This window comes from Triticum aestivum, chromosome 4A (assembly GCF_018294505.1).
Source record: "Triticum aestivum cultivar Chinese Spring chromosome 4A, IWGSC CS RefSeq v2.1, whole genome shotgun sequence".
NCBI lineage: Eukaryota > Viridiplantae > Streptophyta > Magnoliopsida > Poales > Poaceae > Triticum > Triticum aestivum.
Window position 1 is genome coordinate 748,558,141 of NC_057803.1, and position 27,329 is coordinate 748,585,469.

Sequence of the window (27,329 nt, forward strand, 5' to 3'; positions counted from 1 at the left end):
TATGAAATGGTTGTACGTACCATTATTTATTGATATATTAAATGTGCATGTAGCTAGCAAAAACAATAAAAATGCTAGAAAATGACACAAAATAGAATAAACATCTAACCATGTGGATAAATATAAGATAAATATATCATACTTTAACTCAACCTCTGAGGAAGGAATCCAAAGCACAGTAGTAAACCGCAGAATGCTAGAAAATCACTGCATAATGCTTTTCCTTCTCCTTGATGCCGGAGTAAACCGCCAGCAGCCATCCAATTAGCCAAAGCTGAGATGCAACCTTGGGAGGTGAGGAAAATATAAATAGTCGAAGGCATCTTAGAGGTAACTAATCTACTACTAAAGCACTGCAAGCATCCTCAATCTCGATCCAAAGCTGCCCCACATGCTCATATGTTTTTAAACTCATCTCCCGTAAGGAGTACCTGTATTAGTTTAACATTGCAGTTTGGCCTGCTGTCGATGGGCACTCCGTTGCTGCCAATTTGACAAAGAAAATGTTACATTAGACGCACTAATCAACTCTGGACCTTTGACGCCTTGATCTCTGGGTTATCAGCCTCGTCGATCTAATCGCTGGCCGTGCACATTAGTAGTTTGCTTCAACTTGACAATGTAGCACGCAGTGAGGATCAACTTTGCATTTGCATTGACTCGAAACAGGTGATGCTATCGTTCAGTAGACTAATGGACTCATAAGCCTTTGACACCCGATCTACACAAATAGTTACATTTTGACAAATTTCTACATTTGCAAGATGAAAATCACGCGCTGTCAGATATAAGAGGATTGGTGGAGGATGAGCAAGAGGGGGGGGGGGGGGGGGCAAAGTACGTGGATAACAGCGTACACCCTAGAGCGCTAACCAAATCAATGCCAATCATGGCTACATATAAACCATCTAGTCTACTTGCACAATCTGCCCAAAGCACCTCATACGAAATGCTCACTGTCTACAACTATCAAATATGTTCAGTCTCAATTATTATCTATCAAATATGCTCATTGTCTCACATAACATACACAAGCGCACACACTAAAAAATTCCAGTCTCAATAAAGAATGATGTATGTCGTCGATGTTCAGTCTCAATAAAAAATGTTCATACATACGAGCTAGATGGCCAGAGTCGAGGTCAAAACACCGCCGGAGCTTGGCCTGGGGTAGCTCGGTCTGGGAGGCAGCGAACTGGGACGAGATGACAGGTGGCAGCCGGCGGCATAGGGCGGGAGGAGCATCATGATGGATGGCGCTAGCTGAGGCTGTCCATGGCGGGTGAGGGGTTGTGTTTTGAATTTCAGCCGAAAAATCGGATTTCGGCCGAATTTCGGCCATCTCGGCATGGGGCGAAATGTATCTTTCAGTCGAAATTGGTCAAATTTGGCAAATTTGCTTCAAATTTCACTCAAATTTCAGCTGAAATTTTTGAAAATGGACGAAATCCAGCCATCTCGACCTGCGGCAAAAAAATATCAAACCGAAAATCAAAACGCTCTGTGGGGGCGATTGACAGAATGGTGTGGAGCGGAGGCACCAGAGGGAAGGGAGGGGAGCGGAGGCATCAGAAGGAAGGGTGGGGAGCGGCGGTGCCGGAGGGAAGGGCGGGGAGCTGCTGCGTCACTGGAGGGGGGAAGGCCGGGAGCGGCAGCGGCGGCTGCCTTGAACGAACCCTAGCTTCAGTCGCGGGAGAGTGTATGGCGCGGGAGGGATGCGTGAATGTTCCCCACGTACGGGCTAGTTGGGGGTGAGTGGGGACTTGCTCGGTGGCAGTTTCATTGTAATATGCATGAACTTAAGTGGCAAAGAGATCTACCCTTTTATTTTAAGCGGGCTTCTGTGGGAAGCACCCCTTCCCACAGCTTTTTCTCATTGTAAGGGAGAGGGGGTGGAAATAAGTTAAGCCCCAAGCCTAAAACAGGTTCTTTGGGCTTCTGACTTATTTTCACAATAAGCTCCAGAAGCCTCAAAAGAACTGGCCCTTAGCTGCTCGAGAGCTCTGTGCCATTTGGTTGTTCTTAGCCTTTTGTCGCAGCGATTCAGGATGCTTGTGTATTTTTTCTCTCTTCCATTATCACTTGATAGTTGATAGTGGAACCCGATCCTTTTCACAGATCATATGGATAGAAAACAATATTGCACTGGATCACATGAATTACATTATATTAAGCACTAGCACTAACCAGGTATCATCTATTTAGGCAACATGTTATAAACTAGATGGAAAGTGCGGCTTGCCGCACCCCCACACCCGTGCCGGGTGCAGACGTATCCGGGTACGGTCATATCCAACTTGGTAATAAAGCTATCAGAACTAAGGTGTAAGAATAACACGAGGATGCAACAATCCAATGGGCATTTTCATCATAATTAAAACTCAAAGCAGTCCAACCTTATGTCTGACAACTTGGTAATAAAGCCATCAAGCGACCAAACGTTGCATCTATAACTACAATGAAGGTGGTACAGAAAGAGAAAGAGGTAGAGTGGCGGCAAATAGATACATAAGAAAACACTAAGACCATTGATCCAGCATTAGGATTTCACAGACACATGGGGAAGCCAACACTTGTTAATAGTAATCCAGTAGGAAGCGCCTTGGTGCATCGTGACTGTCTAAGGCAATGATCAGCGCATGTTGTTTCTCAGGGAAGCATTAATCCTGTACAAAGAATCAAAATGCATTACGAAGTTAAATACGGTTCAGTAGAAAACATCAAATTTAGTACAAAGGGCATATGGTCCAGTACAATGCTGATGGTCATTTCACTCACACAAAAGGTGACATACATATATACTTTTTACAAAGGGGGTTGCCTAACCGATACTAAAATAGCTACGTGCATGATTTGGGGAAATCAGCAAGAGAAGGTAACTATCAGCAACGGCATGAACCGAGCGCATCATCAAGTATCCATCCGTAAACATATGCAAAACACTAGTAGAAAACATGGCTTTCGTTCAGGCCAGATAAGCCCATTAGTCCCGGTTCAGTCATAAACTGGGACCCATGGGGGCATTGGTCCCGGTTCGTGAGGCCAGGGGGCCTGCCGGGCCTCGTGGGGGCATTGGTCCCGGTTCGTCTGGCCCCTTTGGTCTCGGTTGGTGGGATGAACCGGGACCAATGGGCCTTGCTCCTGGCCCACCACCATTGGTCCCGGTTGGTGGCTTGAACCGGGACCAAAGGGTGTCCTTTAGTCCCGGTTCAAGCCATGAACCGGGACCAATGATGTGCCTATATATACCCCGTCGCCGGCGAGCAGAGCACTCTACACTGCTCTATTTTTTCTGGCCGGCGAGGGGAGGGCTTTGTGGTGCTCTAGCTCACCTCCTATGCACATGAGGTGTTCGATGGAATGCCCGAGCCACACTACTTAAGCTTTCTCCTCTCCAAGTTCGACCTCCAAGCTCCATTTTCCTCAATATTTGTCTAGATTTAGCGGTCTGTCATGTCCCGTCCCCGTCTTCACCACCGTCGATTGCCCACGCCGATCTCGTCGCCGGCACCACCGTGGTGAGCCTCTTGTTCTTATCTTCTTTCTGAGAGGAAAAAATTCTTACTTGTATGTTTAGATAGATACTTGTATAATTTTCTTACTTTTATTATTGCTTCTTATTATATAGTGCGATGGTTTTGGTATCCGCCTCCGTCGGCCCTCGTCCTGTCTATGATTCGGATGTGGTATATATATTATATTTTATAACTATTTGGTTCATTTATTGTTTATGACAATTATGCCGACCAACGTGACATAGATTTTATTTAGCTAGGAGGTATGTGAACCGGAAATTCCAACCGACCCTATTGTTGAGAGGTTAAATTTAGTTGAAGAACAAAACAATTTCTTGAAGGAAAAAATAAAAAAATTAAGGAGGAGAAGATGATATAGGAGTTGCATGTTGCGGATGTCGTCGATGATCACAAGATCAAGATGGATCCAATGCGCTTGAAGATTAGAAAGATTAGAAAATATGCCATTCATACCGAGGCTTGGTATCATTATGCTGTTCGATCAATTTTTATCTTGGTTGTGATTATGATCGCATTTGTTTTTGCATTGAAATGTTTTGCATAGTTTCAATGTATGGTTTAATTAATTAAATTAGATGCTATGGAGAGCTATATGTTGTTCAATGAGAACTATGTATGTACTTTGGTTTTAATGTGATGATGAACTTCTATTAATTTGGTCACTTAATTATCTATTCATGATGTTCCGTAATGGTTTTTGACACACTTAATTATATATAATGCACGCAGATGAACCGGCAATGGATGTACGGTGACAGACACACCTCCGAGTATATTAAGGGCGTGCATAATTTTCTCGAAGTGGCTGAGGCAAACAAGCAGAATGGTTTTATGTGTTGTCCATGCCCTATATGTTGGAATATGAAGTCTTACTCTGACTCGAAAACCATTCACACCTACCTGCTTTATAAGGGTTTCATACCACACTATAATGTTTGGACCAAGCACGGAGAAATAGGGGTTATGATGGAATACAACGAAGAAGAAGGGGACGATGACAACTATGTGCCCCCTGAATACGGTGATGCTGCAACGGGGGAAGCTGTTGAAGATCAAGAGGAACCAGACGATGTGCCCGATGATGATCTCCGCCGGGTCATTGCTGATGCAAGGAGACAGTGCGAAAGTCAAAAGAAGCTGAAGTTTGATCGCATGTTAGAGGATTACGAAAAAGGTTCCCTCCGGTTTGTCCAAAGTGGGACTTTCCCGATATATAAGTTCGAAAACTCGATCACTAGAGAAGAAAGTGATGACAGTGAAGCCGGTCACATCCCAGAGTGGGATCTTTGGGTGTAAAACTTTTTCTTCGCGTGTGTCCTTTTGCGCCGTAACCATGAACAATCTTCATCATTTAACTGGATGCTTGGGTCAACATTCACTTTGAAGGGAGCAATTTTACGAAACTTTTCATAATCTTCTGACATGTCTGTCTTGTCACCCACTTCCACGATATTTCTTTTCCCTGAAAGAACTATGTGTCGCTTTGACTCATCGTATGATGTATTCGCTTTCTTATCTTTTCTTTTTCTTGGCTTGTTAGACATGTCCTTCACATAGAAAACCTGCACCACATCATTGGCTATGACGAATGGTTCGTCGCGTACACAAGATTATTAAGATCCACTGTTGTCATTCCGTACTGCGGGTCTTCCTTTACGTCGCCGCCTGTTAGATTGACCCATTTGCACCGAAACAAAGGGACCTTCAAATCACTTCCATAGTCAAGTTCCCATATCTCCTCTATGTAACCATAATATGTGTCATTTCCCCTCTTGGTTGCTGCATCAAAACGGACACCACTGTTTTGGTTGGTGCTCTTTTGATCATGTACGATCGTGTAAAATGTATTCCCATTTATCTCGTAGCCTTTGAAAGTCATTATATTCGAAGACGGTAACTGGGACAGGAAGTATAAGTCATCTTCAGCAGCGTCGTCATGCATGGCACGTGTCTGCAACCAACCGGCGAAAGTCCCCGTTTGTTCACGTGTAATCAAGTCATCAGACTGCTCCGGATATTTGGAACGTAGAATATTCTTGTGTTCCTCCATATACGGAGCCACCAAGGCAAAATTTTATAGAACTATGTAGTGTGCTTGAGTGAGAGAATGCTCGTCCATACATATTATTTGATTTGATCCTGGCGTGCCATATATCTCCCAGTCTGCCCTTATGCCGCGATTCAGGAACACCAATCGACTTAAGATCAGGAATAAAGTCAACACAAAACTCAATGACCTCCTCATTTCATGGCCCTTGGAGATGCTTCCTTCTGGCATAGCATGGTTATGAACATATTTCTTTAGGACTTTCATGAACCTCTCAAAGGGGAACATATTGTATAGAAATACTAGACCCAGAACGGCAATCTCTTCGGATAGGTGAACTAGGACGTGCGCCGCCAACTCGAAACTGACAAGACATTGCAGAAGTATGGTGAGAACACCAACTCGAAACTGACAAGACATTGCATCAAATCATTCTCTAACCTTGGAATAATTTATGGATCGATTACCTTCTGAGAGATTGCATTTAGGAATGCACATAGCTTCACAATGGCTAATCGAACGTTTTCTAGTAGAAGCCCCCTCAATGCAACTGGAAGCAGCTGCATCATAATCACGTGAAAGTCATCAGACTTTTGGTTCTGGAACCATTTTTCTGCCATATTTATTATTCACTTTATATTCGACGAGAAGCCAGACGGGACCTTCATACTGAGCAGGCATTCAAAGAAGATTTCCTTCTTTTTTTTGGTAAGAGCGTAGTTGGCAGCCTGGCATGACGCTGATGTATGCCGTATTTCCCGTGCATACGTTGTTGATCCTCCCGTGCCTCCGGTGTATCTTTTGTCTTTCCATACAGGCCCAAGAAGCCAAGCACCGTCACCCAAAGATTCTTCGTCACGTGCATCACGTCGATTGCAGAGCGGACCTCTAGATCTTTCCAATAGGGTAGGTCCCAAAATATAGATTTCTTCTTCCACATGGGCGCGCGTAAGTCAGTGTCGTTCGGAACGGATTGTCCGCTAGGACCCTTCCAAAGATTACCTTTAAATCGTTGACCATATCATGTACATCATCACCAGTACGGTGACGAGGCTTCGTCCAGTGATCTGCCTCAACTTTGAAATGCTTGCCTTTTTTTCTTACGGGATGCCTGCTCGGAAAAAATCGACGATGTCCCAGGTATACATTCTTCTTATAATTATCCAAATATATATTGTCGGTATCATCCTAACAGTGCGTGTATGCGTGGCATCCCTTGTTTGTCTGTCCTGAAAGGTTGCTGAAAGCAGACCAATCATTGATGGTCAGAAACAGCAACGCATGTAGGTCAAATTCTTCCTGATCGAGCTCATCTCATGCACGTACACATTTTCCATTCTACAGCTGTAAGAGTTCTTAAACTAATGGCCTTAGGTACACATCAATGTCGTTGACAGGTTGCTTAGGGCCTTGGATGAGCACCATAGTTTTCACTTTCGACAAAATTTCTCGAAATTTCGCTCATTTCGTAGGTCCTCGAAACATTTACGTTTCGTTTAAATTATTTCGGTATTTTAAAATTAAACGTATAAGAGAGAGCTGGAATCTAACATAATTGTATTCATATGCTTAGCAGAGTGGTAGGCTGGTGTTATTGCACACTTTAGGGCCTCGGTTTGAATCCCAGGGCCGCACATTTTTTTACTACTTTACTATTTCTACTATACGAAAATTTCATAACAAAATTACACCACTGGGATTCGAACCTGCATCTACAAAGACTGAAGTAGGGATCGCACCATTCGGATAGACGATTTCTGATGAACAATTCGTGCTAAAACGTAACTTACTCAATACTTTGTGTTCGAATTTATTCAAATTTAATTAATTTTTTTGTTAATTTGCTCGAAATGGTTTTTGAAATTTACGAAATTTCGTTGCTTACGAGGGTGAGCGAAAAAAAATTGGTTTCGAAAGTGAAAACTATGATGAGCACTGCCTCATCCGCACATCCTCACAACGGGTTTTTATATATTTCTGTGACAAGCAATTCTGGACGGAGGAAGTATTCGTTAGGATAGTAACTTGATAATTTTTTCAAATTCTGAGTTGATTTATGGGAGATCATTATAGGGTTGCATATAAGAATATGGAACATATTACTATTTTGTTTATTCAAGTCTTTCCTGTCCCCTAGTCTTCATCTCCTTTATTTTTCTTCTTACCTCGATCTGACATGTTATAATATATTTGTTGTAATGTATCTAAAAAGTAATTCTATCAAGTTACTTTCTGAGACTACTCTGCATATTTTGATTTTTAAGTCTTTTAGGAAGAAAAAAAAACATTTCCTTGAGCTACAAAGTAACAATGGACATATTTATTCACGGCCATTCCACTAGTTGAAGATACCTATGAGAGGAGCACTAGCTACAGCAATGGATCACAACATTTCTTGCAACAAGAGAGAGCGTAGAGACAAATTACTCATGCGTTGTAATGGTTGTTTCTTCATCCATTGGGGGAACACTTGGAGTAGAGATAAGGAAAACACTAGACGGGGAAGTCAATATACATTGGAGATTCTGAGAGATTTACGTAACATAGTTTATGGAGATGTGGAGCTTTTCCTTGTCCTGTTTACCGTAGATACAAAATGTTCTAGCTGCCGGTTAGCCAAGGTTGAGATGCGACCTTGGAGGGCCAAATACATCGGATGCTGCTGGTACCGAGTTGGGGTTCTTAAGACGCTGCTTAGAATAGAGTATTGCGTTGGGGTGTACTACTAACTTGTATTAAAGCACTGCAAGCTTTCTCAATCTCCATGTACGTACCTTCACAAGATGCCTCCGCAGTTCACGGTTAAGCAGGCAGAGATTATATTGTTTATCGACTGCTGCCGCGCCACTCCCTCTGCAAATTGTTAAACTTAGCTCCGGTTTCTCCACCTAACTCGCCGATCCAAGCAGCTGACATTGTAGTTGTTTAATCTGGCACGCAGAGCTTGCTACGGCATCGATCTGAACTGCTTGCCAGACTGCCAATTGTAGACACACAGTGTTTACAATAGATTGACTAATCAACTCACGAGTCTTTCATGCCTTGCATGTGGGCTCATCAATCCTGGCAGCCACTGGTTCATGGGTTTACTTCAAGTTTGCATCGACTCCAAACACAGTCTACTAACTATGAATGACTAGCGAACTCATAAGCCTTTCATAGTACACCTACCAAAAATACATTTTCACAGCTTTTTAGATTGTGACGCTCTAGTACCTTGCCACCTGCTCTGTGAATTGTTAAACCTAGATCCCGTTTCTCCCCTAGCTCGTCCACATCCAACCACGTCCAAAAAATGTTTGTCGACTCAAGCAGTGTATTAGTTTAACCTGACATGTAGTTTAGCACTGGCACGGTGTCGATCTGCACTGCGTGCCAGACTGGCAATTCAAGACAGACAGTGTAATATTAATTGAACTAATCAAACCGTGAATCTTTCATGTATAGCTGTTCGGCTCATCAATACAAGCAGCTAATGGTGCAATAGTTTAGTTCCACTTTGCATTGACTCGAAACACACAATGTTAGCGTTGAATTTTTAGAAAGTTGAAATCTCACAAAGTTTTGCAATACCGCAAGTAGCGGTGCAATGATGCATGTTTACATGGTTTGTTTTTGCAGTAGAATCAAGGTAGGGCAGCGGCCCCACCTTTCCATAGGGGGCCCTCATTAACATGTTGGTATTAACCTACACCGGGTGTGCACTAACCTAATTTAAAGCAATCCAATTAAGCTTCATCAATCTCCATGTACTCCGTAGTTAAACACAAACGATTGTGCCTCGCCAGCTGCACTTAGCTCCCGTTTTCTCCGCCTAGCTCGTCGATCAAAGCAGCTGACAATGTATTAGTTTAAGATGGTAAGAAGAGTTTTGCACCGTATCGATATGCACTATGTGTCAGACTGCCAATGCAAGATAGAGAGTGTTACTACATGAGATGGTCTAATCAACTCATGGATCATTCATGCCTTGTAAGCTCATCGATCCAAGCAGTTGCTGGTGCATTTAGTTTACTTCAACTTTGCGTTGAATTGAATACATAGTGTGTTCACATTGAATGGACTAATGAATCATGAATCTTTCTTCGCATCTGTTTAAATGAAAATCAAGTGCCAGTGCAATGAGTGATGGAGGATGAGAATGAAGGGGAGAATGAAATCGGCCAGCAAGCTCAACAGCAACCAACCACTTCCGAGGGCTTACAACTAGTGGTTCATGGGTTTACTTCAACTTTGCATTGAGTTGAAACACTGTGTATTAATGTTGAATGGACTAGCGAACTCACAAGTCATCCACAGTATACCTACCAAACTACATTTTCACAACCTTTTGGATTGTGATGCTCTGGTATCTTGCCACCTGCTTTGCGAGTTGTCAAACTTAGATCCCGTTGTCCCCCCCTAGCTTGTCGATCCATGCGATGCCCCCCAAAAAGTTTGTCGATCCAAGCACTGTATTAGTTTAGCGCTTACCAATTCAAGGCAGACAGTGTTACATTAGTTGGACTGACCAACTCACGAATCTTTCACGCATAGCTTGTCAGCTCATCAATCCAAGCAGCTAGTGGCGCACTAGTTTAACTCCACTTTGCATTGGCTCGAAACACACAATGTTAGTGCTGAACTTTTAGAAAGTTGAAATCCCGCAATGTTCTGGAATTTCAAAAGTAGGGATGCAATGGTGCATACTTGTGTGATATATTTTTGCAAAAGAATCAAGGTAGGGCGGTCGCCCCACCTTGCCCTACGGAGTCCTCTTTAACTTGTTGGTGTTAGCCTACGTTGAGGTGCACTAACCTACTTCAAAGCAGTGCACGTTTCCTAAATCTCCATGAAACTTCACAACATGCCTCCGTAGTTCATGGTTACATATAGAGAAATTGCATTGATTCTAACGAAATACAAACTATAGTGCCCCACAAGCCGCCCTCTCACTTAATGCTTAAACTTAGCTCCAATTTGTTCCACCTAGCTCGTCGATCCAAAGTAGCTGACACGGTATTAGTTTAAGCTGGTAAGCAGAGTTTGGCACCGTATCGATATGCACAATGTGTCAGACTGCCAATTCAAGATAGACAGCGTTACATTGGATGGGCTAATCAACTCGTGTATCTTTCACACCTCGTCAGCTCATTGATCCAAGCAGCTGGCGGTGCATATAGTTTACTCCACTTTGCATTGAATGGAAACACAGTGTGTCTTGAATGGACTAATGAATTCATAAGTCTTTCACACTACATGTACACCAACTACCTTTTTCTGGTTTATTGGTCTCCTTCGTATTTTGTGTCAAATTTTGACCATAGACTTATCTAACAAAATTTTAATGCATGTCACAAAATGTTATATCATCATATTCGTATTCGAACATAGTTTTGGATAATATATTTTTACTACGTATAACTTATATTTTATTAGTTAAAATCATGATGAAATATGACTCTAAATACGAGGGGACTAATAAATCAAAACGGAGATGTACCGACACGACATTTCACAATTTTTCATTCTTCACATTCGGTAAAATGAAAGTCAAGCGCCAATCCAATGAGTGACGGAGGATTAGAAAGAAGGGTAGCATGACAGCGGCAGGCAAGCTCAACAGCAACCAGACACTTCCGAGGGCTTACAGGTGCTTGCGCCACTCCTAGCTCAAATAGCAGGAGTAGCAAAAAGTAAATTATGTGAGGTGTGAACGCTTATATTATACTAGGTGTCTTGCAATATTTTTTTCTTTAATTTGAAAAAATCATTTTAAACAATGGAAAAACCTGAAACGAACGCTTGAAAGTAACAAATGGTAAGTTCGTAACCATCCACACACGGGACAATGTCGATTGAAGAAGATCAATAAAATGCAGTCAAAGCACTTGCGACTTTAGCAGGCCTAGTCTAAGAGGCAACCTTAGGAGGGGTGAAAAACAGCATGAACGCGGCCTTTCTTACAGCATCTACAACTGGACACTTTACTTGTCACCTAAACGTCTGGGCCGAACTCGATGGGAACAAAACTCACGGGATGCAAAAAAAAAAAAACATAAATTCAGAGGGAAAATGGTGGCCCATTGTAGGATCAAGAATCCAGTGTGATCTTCTCCAGTCTAATCCCAGTGCTTGGAAAGAAACACAACATAATTTAATGGAGCGCGCATAGGGCCACAGGCATAGGGCGTAATTTGTAATAAAGATATAAGGCACGACAGAAGAGGCACAAGCGTGTGATGCATGCGAGAAGGAGAGGAAGAAGAGTGAGAGACACACAACAAAGCCACCACTTGCTTAGTCTCGTCTCGCCGGAACTCTAGCCACCGAACATGTATGACCCTGGCGGCAGCTCGTCGTCCCGGCCGCGCGGCAAGGAGGAGCTGCAGCCGGAGGTTGTTCTCTACACGGCGACGGCGTCAGCGTCCCGCCGCAGAGGGCGCACGTCCGCCGACCGCTACGCCTTGTGCGCCCTGCTGCGTGGCTACGGCCTGGCCGTGGATGTGCGCGACGTGTCGAGGAGCAAAGCACACCGCTGCGAGCTCAAGTCGTTGCTTGCAGCTCGGGGCTGCGCCTTCTCGCTCCCGCAGCTCCTCGTGGGCGGCCGGCTTGTCGGCGGCCCTGACGATGTTAGGCAGCTGCACCAGGACGGCGGGCTGCGGCCTCTCCTCGACGGCGCCCCAAGGCCATACGCCGTCTTCGTCTGCCAAGCCTGTAAGAGGGTCGGCTCCGAACCCTGTGAAGACTGCAGCGACTCCCGCAACAAGATGCTGGATCATGTCATTCTTGAGAAGGAGGATGAGCAGGAGAGGGTTGTCCTGTTTTATCCAACACAAGGTGACACTTCCTTTCTCTCCTTTTTTTTATCCATCTACTGCTTTTCTTTTCTTGATGCGCTAAACCCTGCTGCTGTTAAACGGCATGTACTTGCGCCTCTTCATGATGACTTGGTCGAGCTGACTTCTTCTGCTAGTGAGTTTAGCTGAATAGGCGCAGCCTTGATCTAGTCATGGGATGGCATGACGCGGTGATCGCGGCAAGTACACACACGTACTCCCTCCGTTCTGTTAGAATAAATCCGAGGCAATACCGTCGATCATCCGAGGACCAAGCAATCACACGAGCACGACACCGAGATTTGTTAACGAGGTTCACCGATATGGCTGCATCCCCCGGGCCTGACTACGGGCGCTCCTCCCCGTGACACCGTCACAATACCGCACACCGGCCACCCGGGCACCGGCACACGCCGCCGGCTCCCCCTTGCACGCCTGTGCTATTATGCTGGCATAGGTTACATCGTGTGTCTACCCCCACTATATATGAGAGGCCTAGGATACAAGTGTCCTACTAGAACACGACTCCATATCCTATCTAAACACAATACAACTACAAGTCCAACTGTAACCTACCTTGTACACTATATTCGACACAAATCTAACAAACTCCACCTTGGCGAATATTCTCCACCACCATGAATTCGTCAATCCGTCAAACTTCCATGTACATTGGACTTAAGCTTATCCCGTGAGTTTCGCTGCTACTCCAAAGACTCCATATGACTCCATCGGCAACTTGTAGTCCCTTCTTTTCTTGACCACAGTCAATACTCGAACAAAATTAAGTTTCTTGTTACTCTAGTCTGTGCTCCCAACTTCCAGAGTGTTCGTCCAACACCATCACACACTGATCACTGACCTGCGTGAAAGTGAACAACTCACATATTGGGTGTCACACATAAGAGTTACCTGAACTCAACATCACCGCTCCTTTCTTGACCGCCTGTCTGAAACTTGAAAGAATTTCACCATTGCTTGTAGTCATCCCGAGTCAAATTCGCAATTGCCTCACCACATGTATGACCACCAGAGCCCTGGCACGTCTCCATGTCCCGTGCGTACCACACGCCTCGCCGCTATTACCACGTCGAGCCTCCGCTGTCCTGGTCGAGTCTCAAGGGTCGCGAAACCACACCACTCAACCCCCACTGCAGAGTACCACCGATCATCACCGACCGATGACGAGTTTCATGCTTCCATCAGACCACTGGGCTCCAGTCCAAACTACGTGTCCCTCGCTTTTTTCCCCGCCTGCTGAATAGGCTTTGACCCCGTCGACTTATGCCGTAGCCCCTCAATCCAGCTCCACCTTCAACATGACTCCATGGTAGATGATCAATCCACCCCTGTGCCTCATCGACTTCAAGCTCCGTGTATACACCACCTTGAATCAATCCCGCGCCATAGTCTTGTCGAAGCCACACAAGCCCTCGGGCCCGTGCCACGTGTTTCCACGCCCAGAAGTCGGTCACCATCAGCATCACGCTCCTATGTCGTCGTCGCCGATCCCACCACCGTCTTCTGTACCAACCGACTTGTGCCGATCTGTCAGACTGTCTTGTCCAACCCAGCCGAACATATCCGACTGCAACCATGCTCCACCATGCACCATGACCACGCGCACATCTATGCATGTCTTGGACGCCATGTGTATGCATGATCTTCACGGTGCACTTCCAGGCTCCTCTGAACCATATATGCACGTCACCAAATTGCTAAACTCCTGGTAAACACTACGCAATTTGCAATACATCAGAAAAACTGCTTCCAGGGAAGCTCTCGTGACTGTACCAAGTATGCCGCCACACCTCCCAATGCTCCTTTTCTGAATCCAATTGCTATCCTTGCTAACGTCAATTACCATAGTGTTGCAGATTGCCCCTTTTTTTTCAAACAAATCTCCGATCCACCGCAACAACGTGCGTACAGCAGCCCTGCACTGGTCCAACTTCCCGTACGTGCACACCAGCCGATCTGCCTCGGTCACCCAGTCCCACGGCTGCTCAAGGGCCTAGCCCACCAAGCACGCACCACCAATCCCCACTTGGGCCAGGCTGCCACGTCCTAAGCTGATGCCCACAAGCCGTCTTGACCTCCTGTGACCGAACTCTCGTCGACTCCTAATGCAGCACGATTCGCCGAGAATTCCACGTGCTTCTGCTTACGTGACACGCCGCCTCCGCTGCCTTTCAATCTCGCCGAAACCGGCCACACGCTGCACGCTGCTACGGCCACGTGATTCGCTTCCAAATCGATTTCTCATCCGCATATGCCACTCCGTTGGCGGCATCCTTCCAGCGAACGATCGATCAAGCTGGATTTTCCTCCTCTAAATCACTTCCACGGCCTCTTCGAACCTTGCTCTGATACCACTTGTTAGAATAAATTCGAGGCATACCGTCGATCATCCGAGGACCAAGCAATCACACGAGCACGACACCGAGATTTGTTAACAAGGTTCACCGATATGGCTACATCCCCGGGGCCTGACTACGGGCGCTCCTCCCCGTGACACCGTCACAATACCGCACACCGGCCACTCGGGCACCGGCACACGCCGCCGGCTCCCCCTTGCGCGCCTGTGCTATTATGCTGGCATAGGTTACACCGTGTGTCTACCCCCACTATATATGAGAGGCCTAGGATACAAGTGTCCTACTAGAACACGACTCCATATCCTATCTAAACACAATACAACTACGAGTCCAACTGTAACCTACCTTGTACACTATATTCGACACAAATCTAACACGTTCCAAAATAGATGGCCCAAACGTCGTGGGATGGTAGGTTCGGCTTAGACACGAAATTTCCTTCTGTAACGACCGTACAAATTACGGAGAAGAAAGTAGAAAGGTAGTAGGTTTTTGTGATGGAGGAAAGAAGAATGCAATGCACCGTAGTGCATGCCGATGCGTTAGCTCTGCATATATACAGTTTGATAGTACAGCCATTCTGCAGTCGTGCAGAGGTGGAGATCGTGCGCCTAGTGCGCAGAGAGGGGGGAGACTAGGTCGTGTAGAGAGTGGGCTGGGTGAACCACCAGATATCCGTCGACACCCCGCCATCGTTTGAGCGCCCGGCGGCCGGATGCACAACTGTAGGTAACCCCTTTGTCATCCAGTCAGCAAACTGTTACATCGGGACGTGTAGGACACGGAGCTCACCAAGCGCCACCTTCTCCCAAATAAAATGTATGTCGAGTTCAATGTGCTTGGTGCGTCAGTGATGGACAGGGTTGGCCTCCATAGACACCGGAGATGTTGTCACAATACACGACCGTGGCCTTGGGGACGTCGACACGCAGCTCGCCCAGAAGCTGCCGGAGCCAGCATCACTCGGCGACGATGTTGGCGACGTTGGACACCGTGGCTTGGCGCTTCGAGGACCAAGAGATCAAGGCATCGCCAAGGAAGACCGGTGTAGCCGGAGGTGGAACGGCACGTGTTGGGGCAGCCGACCCAGTCGGCGTCTGAATAGGCGACGAGGTCGAGTGCTTGCGAGCGATGAAGATGAAGGACATGTGTCCTCGTCAAGTGCTGGTCCTGCGGGTCGTGCATCTGGAGGCACGCTTGCCGGATGGCGTAGGCGATGTGAGTCATGGTGAGATATTGGAGTGCCCCGACCAAGCTTCTGTACTCCGAACAATTGGCAACAGGTAAGGCATCGGATACATATAGCTTGGCACGTATGTCCACGAGTGTCGGGGAGGTATTACACACGGTCATGTTGGCACGGTCCAGGAGCTCCTCCGCGTATTTGCACTGCGACACGAAGAAGCCAGATCTTCTGCACGTGACGCTGATGCCGAGGAAGTAATGTAGAGGTCCAAGGTCCTTCATCGAGAAATCGGCAAAGAGGCGCTGCTGGATGTGTTGGAGGAGATGGCTAGACAAGGCGGTGGGCACGATGTCGTCGACGTATAGTAGGAGGTACGCCAGGCCGCAATCATGGTAGTACACGAACAACGACGGGTCGGAGCGTGTCGCTGCAAAGCCGACCGTGCATAGGAACGCGGCGGACCTGTCAAACCAGGCGTGTGGTGCCTGCTTGAGGCCGTACAGCGACTTGTCGAGGAGGCAGATGTAGTCGGGGTTGTCGTGGTCAATGAAGTCGGCCGGTTGTTGATAGTAGACAGGCTCGGCTAGCTGCCCATGGAGAAAGGCATTGTTCACGTCCATTTGATGGACGGTGCAGTCTAGCAACGTGGCAATGGTGAGTATGGCACGAACTATAGCAGACTTGACGACAGGACTGAAGGTTTCATCGAAGTTCACACCCGGTCATTACGAGAAGCCGCGCACCAACCACCTGGCTTTGTACCATTCCCGGGATCCATCAGCCTTGAGCTTGTGCCGGAACAGCCACTTCCAAGTGATAGTGTTGGCACCAGGTGGGCATGGCACCAACGTCCAGGTCTGTTCGCCATCAACGCCCGGTACTCCTCCTGCATAACTATTAGCCAAAACGGATCGCGCAATGCCGTGCGCACCGATTTGGAAATGGGGAAGACGGTGATTACGTGAGCCTGGAGCCCGTACTTGGGATTTGGCTGGAAGATGTCATTGATGCCGCGGGTGACCATGCGTTGCGTGGGTGCAAGAGGCGCTCGGGGTTCTGTGGGTTTGGCAGGAGGGGGAGGTGACATAGATGGCGATGGGGTTTCGATGATCGGAGGTGTGCGCCGAGAGGGAGGTGGAGTGGGTGATCGGATGGGGGTGGGTGCTGGTGATGATTGGCACAATGGCGTCGAAGGCGCGGTGGAGGTGGCCGCGGCCGTGGGCACTGGTGAGGTACTAGGGGTTGTCTGACTGCGTCGAGGGCCCTGTGATTAATAGATTTCATCACCATCAGCCGACACAGGAGTTGTGGGTTCAGTGGTGCGGTAGGGAAGGAGTTTTCGTCGAAAAATACATGACATGAGATGAGAACTCTGCCGGTCAATCGGTTGTAGCAACGGTACCCTTTGTGGTCCGGTGAGTAGCCGAGAAACATGCATGGCGTCGAGCGAGGAGCTAGTTTGTGAGCAGTGGTGGCCGTGGTGTTAGGATAGCATAGGCACCCTTACAGGCGCATGTTCGTGTAGTCTCGATGAGCACCGAAGAGTGGGTAGAATGGAGTGAGGTTATGGCGAGGACGACATGGACGTCTGTTAGGTGTTCAATGCTTTCACCCAGAAGGAAAATGGCATGGAGACGTGGATTTGAAGGTTGTGGACAATGTCATTTAGGGTTCGTAAGATACGTTCAGCGTGGCCATTTTGTGGGCTAGTGTAGAGGCACGACATGAGGAGAGCAATGCCGTGTGTGGAGAAGAACTCACGGGTGGAGTTATTATCAAATTCGGCCCATTGTATATTTTAAGCGTTAGTATGCTTACGTTAGACTAGTATAGACTCCCTCCTCCTCCTCCCGCGACGCCCCCCACGGGCACATGGAGGATAACCCTAGCCGTCGGCGGGGCACTCCTCCTCCCTCCACCCCTCCCTCGCCGACGCTTGGGGCGTGAGTGGGCGAAGCCCGGCAGGCGCCGACGGCGGGGGTGCTCTTCTTCCCCTCGCACGGGTGGCGAGGCGCGAGGTGGCTCACCCGGGCCGGGGTGCCATGCTGGGCACCGGGCCGGGCAACATGATGTCCCTCCAGGGCTGGTCGACGACGGTGATGCGGCGGTGGCGGGGCGCCTTGGTCTCCAGGGATGGTAGGTCGAGGCCAGACTTGGGCCTGGCGGCACGGGTCGAGGGTGGCGCAGGCTACAAGCCTCTACCCTTGCCATGGCCACAGGGGGGGGTGGTGCAAAGCAGCAGCGGCTGGCCGGTGGGGGGGGGGGGGGCCGGGATCCAGGAGCTACAGCGAGAGGACGATGGTAGGCATCCCAGATGGGCTACTCGGTGAGCTTCCTTCACAATTGGGGGGCGGTCCTTGGGATCTCTCCTTGTCGGTGAGCGCATGTGTGTTGGTGGCCTCGCGTGGAGCTGCCTTCGCCGTCGAGGTGGGGCGACAAAGGAGGTGTTCGGTGGGGAGGCGGGCTGGAGGGATGGGATGCGTCGACAAGCTCGGGCCACCCCTCGCTGGCACAGGGGTGTGCCGGCCCGGATGCGTCCGTTCCCCCTCCTCCCCCATTCCCCGGCCGTGTGTGGGCTGACGCGGTCTCTTCTATCGGGTGCATCCTTTGGCCTAAAGCCGGTCACTTTGGTCGTCCTTGGGAGTGTCTGCATGCAGGGCGATGGCCCTAGCGGCGGGAGTCACGGCGTTCGCGGCCGGAACTTGCGCCTCGGATGCGGGCGAGCGGCCATGGCCATGTGGGTGGGTGGTCGCTGGTGGTTGGCGGAGCTAGGATGCGTCGGAGGGGTGAGCGTGCTAGGGTACATCACTTGCCCAATCTTTTATTTGCCAACGGCAGCGGCTTCCGTGGACACCGTATCTTTCATGAAGGCTCCGTCGCGGTGTCCTTACTCCTTCGAGTTGCTCTGGGTGAAAACTTGATCCTTGGGTTCGGATGGTGGCGGCTATCAATGGCCGTTCACTTCTAGGAGGCACCATCTTGGAGTCCTTGCTCCATCATTTTCCGCCTCACCTCTCCTCGGAGGAATGGAGGTCTCCGTTGGCTCCAAGCGGTTCGTCCTCACTCATATGTAGTGGCTTGGTAGTCATTCGGGTGGTGTGGCGGTCCTCGGCACCTTTGTATCTTGCCTTGGGTGTATGTGTCGTGTGCGGTGATGGCGTGAGTTTGTATCGTGGTGCTTGTGGATCGTTGCTTTATATATAAAGCAGGGCAAAGCCTTTTTTGGTATATTTGGGTTAAAGTGGTGGGAGATGAGGTTCCCAAAAGATAGCAAAGTGGGGAGAACTTCAGACACCGGGGAGTGTAGTACCCTGGCCTCTGCATCACAACATGCACACAAATAATTTTATTAAATTTGAAAACAAGTTCAAGTCATCGAGTACCAGAAAAAACTAAAAGTAAAAATAAAACATGACCACAACTAGTTGAATAAAACTAGGCAGAGCCTCAGTCTTTTATGAACTTTCTCTTTGCATGTGTGATTTTTGTGTGTTAGTGTTGATTGTGTGTATCCTACTCATGTAGACAACGGGGGTGTGTGCTCATTGTGCTTGTATCTGGTATGCTTCATTTTGAGATAATAAAGTCCACAAATGTCTATAAGCAATTTGTTTTCTCTGCAATTTAAATGCGTTGGTGGATATGATGAGTGAAGTACAACGTACAAAATCAATATATTTTGCTTTTTCTGAATGTCAGTTATGTGAATCGAAATAGATGTGAGTGTGACACTTACTGGTAGTTATGTATTACATCCAACACCCGTTGTATAAATTAAATCGTTCTTTCTTGTCTATGTTTCTTTTCAGATGTTTCAATGGGAGGTAGAGGCAGAGAGGTGGATACCAGTTTCAGTGTTTCTCTGGGCGCCATGAGACCCCTTCTTAAGAAGCTTGACATGATGCTAGGTCCTCATGGATGCAAGCTGACCAAGGGGGTCAATGATAGGTTGCAACTCCTCCAAGATGATCTTGAAGAAATAGCCGCATACCTTGAAGATCTGTTAGAGGTGGAGGACCCTCCCCTGGCAGCCAAGTGCTGGATGAAAGAGGCACATGAGTTATCTTATGACATCCTAGATTGTATTGACAACTTTGTGCCCCCTAATCAGTCTCTTGGCTACAAATCTGACCACAAGATGACTCATGTTAAGATTCCAAAGAGGCTCAAGTGGAAGAAACAGATTGAATATGCAGCTCTTGATGTGTCAGGACATGTTATCTACAAAACCATCCGTGTTGATGTAATTTGTGCTCCCAGGAGGCTCAAGTGGTACCAGCAGATCATTGAAAAGGTATCAGAATTCAGGATTTATGCCCAGGAGGTGGTTCAACGGTATGACAGATACCAGGTCCACTACTGTAGCACCTCGGTGGCAAGTAGATTTTCGGGCATTGGGCCTATGATGCCAATGCCGCCACCGCCTTGTGAGAAAACTTGTTCCAGCCTAGTAATTGATGGTCGGATGAGCAAGTTTATCAACTCCCAGCTGGCTAATGATGAGAATCAGCAGCTCGGGGTGGTGTCTATTCACGGATATGGATGTCTTGGTAAAACAATGCTTGCCAAAGTGTTGTATAATAAATTGGGGAGGCAATTCCATTGTCGGGCTTTCATCCGGGTGTCCAAAAAGCCTGATATGAAAAGGCTTTTCCGCGACATGCTCTCACAAATCCAGCGGAAGCATCCCCAAGCAAGCGAAGACGCTTCTGATGAACTTCACATTACTGCTGAAAATATCAGGAATTATCTACATGCCAAGAGGTACTTATTTTCCACATGCAAATAGTATGTACTAGTTGTCTAGCATAGTATGTACTGCCTATTTTCCACATGGTCCAGAATCGCATGTAGATTAAATCCCTACAGATGCTGTTTTGTTTTTTCACAGAAAAGATGTTTCTCAGACAAGCTTTACAATGAGCTGAAAAAGCTTGATAGTAAGCTCTATAGTACATGCTCTCGCAAAAAAAAAGCTCTATAGTACATGCCTGTCCAGTCAACGGACATTAGTTTTACTCTTCAAGTCAGCACTAACTTGATGCTGGTAGTAACATTTAACTTCAGGTTAACTCCAGTCAACGGACATGTATGGACCAAATTTCATTCTTTCCTAGCGTATCTAACTGTTGTTACTGTTAACCTGACACATAAATGTGACATGTGTGCATTCTTGACATGTAGGTACCTAATTGTTGTTGATGATTTATGGGATACAGCAGCATGGGATGTTATTAATCAGCTTTTCCCGAAGTGTAGTCAAGGAAGCAGAATAATAACAACTACACAGATTGAAGATGTTGCATTAGCATGTTGCAGCGTTGACCCAGAACAAGTTTTTAAGATGAATCCTTTGGATGATGATCACTCAAGGAAGCTATTCTTTGACAGGCTTTTTGGTTCTGAAAGTAACTGTCCTGAAGAATTGAAACAAGTTTCAAGCCAAATTATAGAAATATGTGGTGGTTTGCCGCTAGCCACCGTCAGCATTGCTAGTCTTTTAGCAAACCAGCCTTCTGTATCAGTAGATTTATTAACACACATACATGATTCATTAGTGTCTTGTTTGTCATCAAATTCAACTTCAGAAAGAACGAGACAAGTACTGCACCTCAGCTACAACAGCCTTCCTCATTACCTCAAGACATGCTTGCTCCAGCTCCGTATGTATCCAGAGGGCTCCTTAATCTTCAAACATGATCTGGTCAGGCAATGGGTGGGTGAAGGTATTATTGCTACAAGAGAAGGGCAAGACACAGAGGAAGTCGCAGGAATGTATTTCGATGAACTTGTTGATAGAAGATTCATCCAACCTATGTCTATCAACTTCAACAATGAGGTGATGTCATGCACAGTCCACGACGTGGTACATGATCTTATTGCACACAAGTCTGCAGAAGAGAATTTCATTGTGGTACTAGATCACAATCGAAAGATTTTGGCACTTTCTCATAAGGTCCATCGACTGTCTCTCCAACTTGGTGATGCAAAATATGCCAAGATACCAGCAAACATCAGAAAGTCACAAGTACGTTCACTTGGAGTTTTTGGATTATCAGAGTGCATGCCTTGCATTGGAGAGTTCAAGCTTGTTCGTGTTCTGAACATTCATCTGTCTGGCCATCATAATGGCGACCAAGAACTGGCTGTGGACCTCACTAGGATATCCGGACTATTCCATCTTATATATCTGAAGATTGTATGTGATGTCTGCATAAGACTTCCAAACCGTATGAGAGGGCTGCAGTGTTTGGAAACACTGGATGTTATGGATACACCAAGTGGCACTTATGTTCCATGGGACATTATATATCTCACGCGCTTGTTGCACCTTAGTCTTCCTCCTCACACAAATCTGCTGGATTGGTCTTTCGGTGATGATCTAAGCCTTTGCAGGCCGAACCACCTGCAGGATCTTTGCATTTCTACACCGCCTTCTTCAGATTACGACCATCTGAAGAGAAGAATGTATGCTCCGGATTATTTAATGTATGGACATGACAGCCTGAAAACTGTAAAACTGGTGGCTCACGGATCCTCGGTTAGCTATGGTGACACATCAAAAGCAAGAGTTAGGTGGGTTTTGGATAAACTTACCCACCATGTCCAGAGAATTGAGGTCTCACCGCACATCCCCGTCATATTTTGCAAAATGCATTTGTGGGATATCCAACATGGCAACCTGTGCATTCTGAAGATTGCAGTGGATGGACTATCAGTAAATGATGTTGATATTCTTAGCGGGTTGCCTGCCCTCACTGCTATGTCATTGTATGTGCAGAAGTCACCTAATATTAAGATAATATTTTGCATGGGGGCTGGATTCACAGCTCTCAAGTACTTGAAGCTGAGGTTCATGAGTGGAATAGCTTGGCTAAAATTTGAGGCGGACGCAATGCCTAATCTCTGGAAGCTCAGGCTCGTTTTCGACGCCATCCCCCAAATGGACCAACGACTTGATCTTTATTCAGAGGGTGACCAGTGGACACAATATCGACATGGTAATGCATTAATCAACATCGAGCATATGGCACGCCTTAGAGAGGTCTCCGCAAAATTTGAGGGCGCAGCTGCCGATCTGAAGTATGTGTCGAGGATAGGGATAGTTAGCAATCATCCGAGCAATGCTATAATCAACGTGCAACTAGTGGATTCTGGTTCCCATGGCGATAAAAGGTAGTAGCCGGGCGGAGCTACATGGTTATTGTAACTCTTCAATTCTTGTACGTACTGAACCTAAATTAACTGTTCATGCTCTGACGACGCTATCCAAATGGTTGTTGTAATTTGCAGGATATCATCAACGTCACCGGAGTCCACTTCCTGCCCGCTGCATGTTCCAGGTATATATACTTTTCTAACAGAGACAATTTGCCATCAGGCTTCAGGTGATAAGTTATTACCCGTCAATTAATTTGTCGACTTTTGTCAGGAGCGGGAGCTGGTGGAGAGGTCTCATGGAGCAATATCATTGGTGCGATAGGTCGTGACCTCTTCATCTATTGCCTCCACCGGCTGTCCAGGTGGGACTATGGTGCCATCGCCTCCCTGAACCATGATTTCAATTCGGTGGTTCGCAACGGGGACATCTACCGTCTGCGTCGCAAAAATGGGGTGGCGGAACACTGGCTCTACCTCCCTTGCCGTAATCTCCACGAGTGGGAGGCTTATGACCCGTCCACTGGGCGCTGGATCCATGTGCCCAAGATTCCACCGGCTGAAAGCTCCTACTGGGACTCTCTTGCTGTAGGAACCGAGCTGCTGGTGTTTGGGGACTTCGGAAGGGTTGCCTGGAGATATAGCATCCTTACCAATTCATGGACATGGCTGGCGGATGAGATGAACACTCCGCGGTACTGCTTTGGGTCAGCAAGTGTCGGGGAGAAGGCGTATGTCGCGGGAGGCGCTGATTCTTCTAATAGTCACTTGAGCTCCGTAGAGATGTATGACTCAGAGACACACACTTGGACACTCCTTCCCAGCATGAATACAGCTAGGTTCGGATGCTCTGGCGCGTTCATGGACGGCAAGTTCTATGTGATTGGTGGTATTACCAGCAGTCTTGAGGTATTGACATGCGGTGAGGAGTATGACTTGAACTGGCGGTCATGGAGGGTCATCGACAATATAGCTCAGGGCCTCAACAATACAGTTTTGGGTGCTCCTCCGCTCATTGCAGTTGTGAAGAATGAGCTTTATGGCGCTGATTACAGTGAGAATAATGAGTTGAAGCAGTATGATAAGCTGGACAACAAGTGGATCACTCTTGGAAAATTGCCTGTAGAGTCTAAGAGAAAGGGCTGCGACATGGGTTTCCGAGCGTGTGGTGACCGGCTCATTGTTATTGGGCCTCCAAACAATTCTACTAGTAAAGAGTTGGTTGAGCTTCATTCATGGACCCCTGATAAGCAACAGCCTGTGTGGAATTTGGTTGCAACACGGCAATTTACCAATAAGGGGCCGTTTTTGTACTGCACTGTGATGTGTTGCTGAGTCAGTCCACAGAAGAACGACTCGATGCATGCATAATTACCATGGTATGATCTTTTATATTATGAACAATACCTTGTATTTCCATGGTATATTTTTGTCTTTATCCAGTTTGGCCCATGATATGCTTTTGTAGAGATTGTGCTATCAGCTTCTGAGTTGGTAACGATACTCTGCTTTGCTGGTTGCGAAATTTTAATTTTTATGTGATATTTTTTTTCACTGTTTCAGCCTTAGATATGAACTTATGATGTTCATATTCATGGGGTTTGTTTGCCTGACACCATGTTTCTGTTCATTTTCCCTTGCAGTGCTGCCAGCTGGGCAGGTCTCATTCTCAAGTCTGAATTTCCGCATCAGTGCTACAAAAATGGAAGACATAAATGAATTTCAGGGGGAAGGGCCTAAACAAGCATCCAGACATTTTAGTTCCTAGACGTTAATTATTGTCGCAATTTGGATTCCAAAAATGTTTCGACTCTTTCCACGGCATTCTTATGATCTTCATTTCCATCACCAACTTAAACTGTACTTTATCAGTAGCACATTACTGTGGGTTACTTTTGAACATCGAGTTGAGTCTCTAGCTTGCTCTTTTCTTTCTGCTGAACATTGTTCAAACTCCGAAAAAGAAACAATTTGGAAAGAAGCACATCTATTATAGCTTACTGACTCAGCTGAGTATGATCTAATATATCTTCTGGAACATATCGAGTTGCGTCAATCCCATCTTACATATCAAAAAATGGTTTCCCCCCGCTTTGTATTCCAAAGCACCAACACCGATTACATAGCATACGTTGGGGCGAGCAGCACAACAAGCCAAAGAAAAAGAAGAAGAAACAATGCCAACACCGGCAGCTCGACAAAGCGCGGATGACCCACTACCGCTGCGCCCTCCGAAATCTACCCACCACAATCCTAGGCTCCGATCCTCCGCATACCAAGCAGCACCTCCAGGAAGGAATGCGACGCCGATGACGCTGCTGCCCGGACGTCCTAGGGTTTCCCCCGGCACGCGGAGGGTAGAGGGGAATGAAGACCACCAACACCCTCCAAGGAGGAATGGTGGCACCCGCAGGCGTCACCGTATCATAGCCGGAAGACCCAGCAAGGATTTCTCCCAACTCCAGACCCCACCGCCCAATCGAATCGGAGCTAACCAGCCAGCTCGTCGCCCACCAGCATGCGCCACTGCGGTCGCAACGCCACCCACGCCGCCTCACTGAGATCACCATCACGAGGCCAAAAGAACGAGGAGAGAAGGCATTGGTTGACAGGAGCAGCAGCGCCATAGCCGCGCGGGAGGGAACCACCTCCTCGCAACGCCACCCTCTGCTCCTTGCAGTTGTGAAGAATGAGCTGTATGCCGCTGATTACAGTGAGAATGATGATTTGAGGCAGTATGACAAGCTAGACAACAAGTGGATCACTCTTGGAAAATTGCCGGTACAGTCTAAGAAGAAAGATGGCTGGGACATGGGTTTCCGAGCGTGTGGTGACAGGGTGATTGTTATTGGGCCTCCAATCAATTCTACTGGTGAAAAGGTGGTTGAGCTTCATTCATGGACCCCAGATGGGCAACCGCCCGTGTGGAATTTGCTTGCCACACGGCCAGAAGGAGACTACCTGATTTTGTGCGCAGTGATGAGTTGCTGAGTCCACAGAATTAATACTGAATGCAATGGGTATTGACGAATGAATGAAGATACTGGTGTTCTCCTGGCTAATCCTTTAATTATCTTTCTATAATAAATAAGGTGCGTACCTCATATTCACTTGTAGTCTGTTTTTCTTTATCCCGTTTGGTCCATGCACCATATGCTTTTCTTCAGTTGTGTTATCAGCTTCTGAATGGCAATGATATGCTGTTTTGTTGGTCGTGAAGTTTTTCTGTTTACAATGTGCTAAGGGATTAACCTTGATACCTTGTATTGTTTTTGTTTTTGTTTTTGTTCTAAACTTGTGATTGTCAATTTGTTGGTTTACTTGACTGACGTTGTGCTTCTGTTCATATTTCCATGCAGTGGCTGCTGGAACGTCTGCCTGTGCCTCATTCTGATCAAGTCCGCCGGAGTCCTGTGAGCACTGATGCTACAACAAGAGAAGACATGTATGAGTTTGGAGAAAGTGCCAATTTGTTTTTTGAGTTGCTAGCTGTGATTTCCTGTCTGAATTTGGATTCCAGAAATGTTACTATCAGTCACGATGACCCAACTTTATCTGTACCATCGCATGTTACTGTCAGTTATTTTCGAACATCAAATTCAGTCTCTAGCTTGCCTTCTTTTTTGTTCAAGATGTTTCAAACTCTGAACAAACAAAATTATTTGGAAAGAAGCACATGTGTATCAATGCCAATAGACTCGGATGAATTTTGTAAGATCGAGTCAAGTGGAGTGGTCACGGCTTGATCTGTAAGTGTTGGGCCTGTAACTAGCTAGGGTTCCTGATGCCTTCGATTCGGTGCCATATGGCAAATATCGAGTATCTACTATCACAGTATACCTTGTATTCATTCTCCTTGCCAAAAGAAAGAGAGGATAGATAGCAGCCGCCATTAGCATGAGGAGGTAAAGTCGACCAGATTCCTGAAACCTGAAGCTAGAAGCAAGTATTCAGAGTTGAGAAAAACAGAGCAAAAGCAGGGGAAAGCACAATTGCAGCCTGCATCTAATATGTCTCAGTTCTGATTGTCACTAGGTGCTTCACGGCTCACTGATAATTAGAGGCTAGAGCATTGAGTTTGCAATCCAGGCCCTTGGCTCAGAAGAAAGACAAAATTAACAGCATTATCATCAAGCGATATCCTGTAGGTAATAACAAATTCCAACAGTCTTAAGTTCGTCCAATGCTATCTTTTTGATGTAGCTA

General features: G+C 46.8%; 1 protein-coding gene across 1 annotated transcript; it reads left to right on the plus strand.

Annotated features, from left to right (window-relative positions):
• Positions 1-11,832: 11,832 nt before the first annotated feature.
• LOC123088595 (disease resistance protein RGA5) lies at positions 11,833-25,093 on the plus strand. The gene is made up of 6 exons (XM_044510814.1): positions 11,833-12,402; positions 19,775-20,729; positions 21,150-23,141; positions 23,259-23,308; positions 23,398-24,502; positions 24,767-25,093. The coding sequence occupies exons 1-5, from the start codon at positions 11,898-11,900 to the stop codon at positions 24,456-24,458; spliced, it is 4,563 nt and encodes a 1,520-aa protein (XP_044366749.1). The 5' UTR covers positions 11,833-11,897; the 3' UTR covers positions 24,459-24,502; positions 24,767-25,093.
• The last annotated feature ends 2,236 nt before the right edge of the window (positions 25,094-27,329 follow it).